Here is a 3,689-nt window from a genome sequence, read left to right on the forward strand (position 1 = left end):
GGAGTGGGCTCCGCTTCAAGCCAACAGAGAAATTAACAGATAAACTGACAGAGTTGTAACATTGTAACAAATTCATAAGATAAGGTATGATATTGTAGTTTTTAAAACATGAGGTATGAAATTATGATTCGAGCTATAATTGAGATATTTTAGTGTAATTTACCCTTTATTTTTTGTTACACCTTTTTTCGAGCAATATTTCAGAGACTCGAATAGATGCTCTCATCCACTTACACGACAAATCTCGTTGCTGTTACAAAAATTTCTTCTCCACAATTAAAGGAAGGAAGAATATAGAAGGATATCAAGATTTTTTATGTCGAAAGCAGTGACATAATCAGATCCAATTATTCCCTAATGTGTACAATAAGGAAGAAAAATAGAATATCTCCAAGAATCCTGCAGTCCATTGACTACTGCCTCTTTAGTCTTTTCATTCAACTTTTGTCTACAAATACACACGCACACGCACACCCCCACCACTACCACCACCACCACCACTCCCACAACTTTTGTCTGCAACCATTTTGCAATTTTGTATCAAAGAGTTCAGATTTCAACCTTCAATGGCGGATGAGGTAGTTTTGTTGGATTTCTGGCCTAGCCCATTTGGGATGAGGCTGAGGATTGCTCTGGCTGAGAAGGGCGTTGAGTATGAGTACAAAGATGAGGACGTGAGGAACAAGAGCCCGCTGTTGCTGCAGATGAACCCGGTTCACAAGAAGATCCCGGTTCTCATTCACAATGGAAAGCCAGTCTGCGAGTCCCTCATTGCGCTTCAGTACATTGATGAGGTTTGGAATGATAAGGCTCCACTCTTGCCCTCTGACTGTTACCTCAGAGCCCAGGCCAGGTTCTGGGCTGACTACGTCGACAAGAAGGTGAGTTTTACTCACTAATTTACTTATTTGTAGTCTTGTTTTATTTGTTTTGAATAGGTTTGGTTTGAAACAATTGAAAACATGGGAAATATATTATACGGTTATATTTTTTTTATGTTTAAATTGTTGCGAGTATCTAGCTTAACTGCTTAAAATCGCAAGCGTTGCCAATTGGTTTTAAGTTAAATGCTTACGGATATTTGAGCTGGTAAATAAAACAATGTTTTAAAATTTTAAGATTGTAAGTGTTTAGGGTAATAATGATTTTACTACATAGGTTTCGATTAAGATTTCTTGTTACAGTTCGGGTTTGCAGTTTAGGGTTTGTGATGTATATATTAGAAAAATATAAGCAGAGGATCTGAACTTGCTCAAAATAATGTATATTAATCTTTCTGCAATTTTGGGATGTGAAATGCAGATATATGAGTTTGGGAGGAAGCTTTGGACAACGAAAGGAGAAGAACAGGACGCAGCAAAGAAGGAATTCCTTGACTGCATGGGCGTGTTAGAAGGAGAGCTCGGAGACAAGCCTTTCTTTGGGGGCGAGACCATTGGATTCATGGACGTGGCGCTTATTCCATTCTATAGCTGGTTTCTTTTGTATGAGAAATTTGGCAACTTCAGTGTTGAGGCGTTGCACCCAAAGTTTATTGCCTGGGTTAAGAGGTGCATGGAGAAGGAGAGCGTGTCCAAATCGCTCCCCGAACAGGAAAAGGTCTACGATTTCGTCATGCTTATGAGGAAAAAGCTTGGAATGGAGTAGATTTTGGAGGAATCATGGGAAGAAGCTAGTGATGATCAATGTAATTTCAAGATTCAACCTGTTTTGGGTTGTTTTGAATTAGAATAAAAGGGCACTTGACCAAGCCTTTACTGTATTTAGGCACTTTATTGTGCTTCTGTTCATATGTTTATTTTGCTTCTGTAGTCAAACTATCATTCTGTTGTCAGCTTGTTATAGTAAGGAATCTAAATCTACTCGATCAAATTTCTTATTATGTGATCAAGTCTTCATATCAAAGCATGGACTTTTTGGTGCCACCGGTTGCATGCAACCATGAGTCTATCTCGCCATGAATAACGCTCATGGTTGTACGCAATCGACTATAGGGCGAATTTTCTCCTTATCCAAACTTTGAGTTACTTTTCCTCAGGCATACAAGCTCATTTGCAGCAGAAACACCTAAAGATCTTACCTGAACATCTCAACAGAAAAACAAGCTGGAATTAAAAAAACTAGAAGAACACATACTAGAATTCATCGAAGGACTTTCAAACATGGTGATACTGTGCAAGCAGCTAGGGGCGGAATCATGTAGAAGGCAAGCTGGAACGTAGCCGCCTGGCCTAATTTTATTTACTATTCTCATTTTCCGCCTACAATTTGGCCTAGACCCCAACCTCTTTCATGCACCAGCTGGTTCCGCCACTGCTAGCAGCTAGCCTATTCTACTACGCTAAAAAACGAAGTAATAACTCACACACTTTTTTGGGGTCAGCAACAGATTTTGACACGCTCTCCCTCAGCAAGCACCTGTTGGCCCATGCAATAATCTTAGGGCACTCTGCCTCCATGCTCAAGTTTCCACGGCTCTAAAATACATAAAAGTAGTTGTAGAATCCGATAAGGGCAATGTCCAAGAAGCCGAATCTCTCACCCCCAAAGTAAGGCTTGTCTCCGAGCTCTCCTTCCAACTGCTTCAGGATTTCAATAAATTCCTTCTTTGCTGCCTCATGTTCTTCTCCTTTGTGCTCCATAGCTTCCTCCCAGCAACATGAAACTACAATTTTTGGAAACAATGTTTTGACATCATTCGATGCGATGAAAAGTCGGATACAAATTTTAAAAAATGAACTGCAATTAATATATATATACTTAAATCAGCATTCTAAAAAAATCATCGTGCACTTTTTTGTTGTGAAAATAAATATAACGAGAGGAATACATGGTTGCTATTTTAGAGTGCTATTAACCATTCTCGAAGGGAAAAACAGCAAATTTAGACAAAACAGCTTAGACCTTCTTATCAATCAAGTCAGCCCAGAACCTGGCCCGAGCACAGTCGTAAGGATCAAGGGGAAGGAAAGGAGCAGCTTGATCCTTCCAAACCTCATCAATTACTGCACAATGATGAGTGACTCACAGACCGGTTTGCCATTGTGGATGAGAGCCGGGGTCTTCTTGTGAACTGGATTCATCTGCAGAAGGAGAGGGCTCTTGTTCCCAAGTCCTCTTCTTTGTACACATACTTACACCTTCTCTTCCAGGGCTATTCTGGCCCTCACCCCAAACATGCTGGTCCAGAATCCCAAAACTACAACCTCGCCCGCCATTGTCGATGCACAAGCTTCTTGCAGCTGAATGTTCTTCTTGCAAAAATCAAAGACTTAGAGCAAGAATAGCGTGAGGTACTACTGACTATTGAGGCCGTTATATTGTGATGGGTGTGTCAGTGTGTGCTGTGGCATGTTTGACACTTGGTTTCAGCCTTTCAGTTCAGGCTCACAATTTCGTTTTGGGATTTTGGCCAGTTATATGATACATTGGTTTATGTTAATTAACAACTAATAATGTCTACTAATGTTGTAACATATAATTCTTCTAAATCAATAATCCATATGAAATTAGCCACAGCCAGTTATAATATCTTTTTGTGGAAGCATATGCATGGGCATGTGCAGGTGATCATCAATGTCATTCCGACAGTATGCGGCCCTTTGTGATGTGCTTCTGTTGTTAATATGTTCTTATCTTTGTAGTTTGCTTTTGTTGTTCAATTGTCACATTGTTGTCAACTTGTTATA

At 39.9% G+C, this 3,689-nt stretch overlaps 1 protein-coding gene and 1 pseudogene across 1 annotated transcript; one reads left to right on the top strand and one right to left on the bottom strand.

The window, feature by feature from the left end:
• Positions 1–310: 310 nt before the first annotated feature.
• Positions 311–1,882, top strand: LOC103445755 (probable glutathione S-transferase). The gene is made up of 2 exons (XM_008384787.4): positions 311–881; positions 1,303–1,882. Exons 1-2 carry the CDS (start codon positions 567–569, stop codon positions 1,645–1,647), a joined length of 660 nt encoding a protein of 219 aa, XP_008383009.1. The 5' UTR covers positions 311–566; the 3' UTR covers positions 1,648–1,882.
• A 454-nt stretch (positions 1,883–2,336) lies between these two features.
• LOC103445830 (probable glutathione S-transferase parC) lies at positions 2,337–3,218 on the bottom strand (annotated as a pseudogene).
• Positions 3,219–3,689: the final 471 nt, after the last annotated feature.

The sequence above is a fragment of the Malus domestica genome, chromosome 10, assembly GCF_042453785.1.
Source record: "Malus domestica chromosome 10, GDT2T_hap1".
NCBI classification, from domain to species: Eukaryota; Viridiplantae; Streptophyta; class Magnoliopsida; order Rosales; family Rosaceae; genus Malus; species Malus domestica.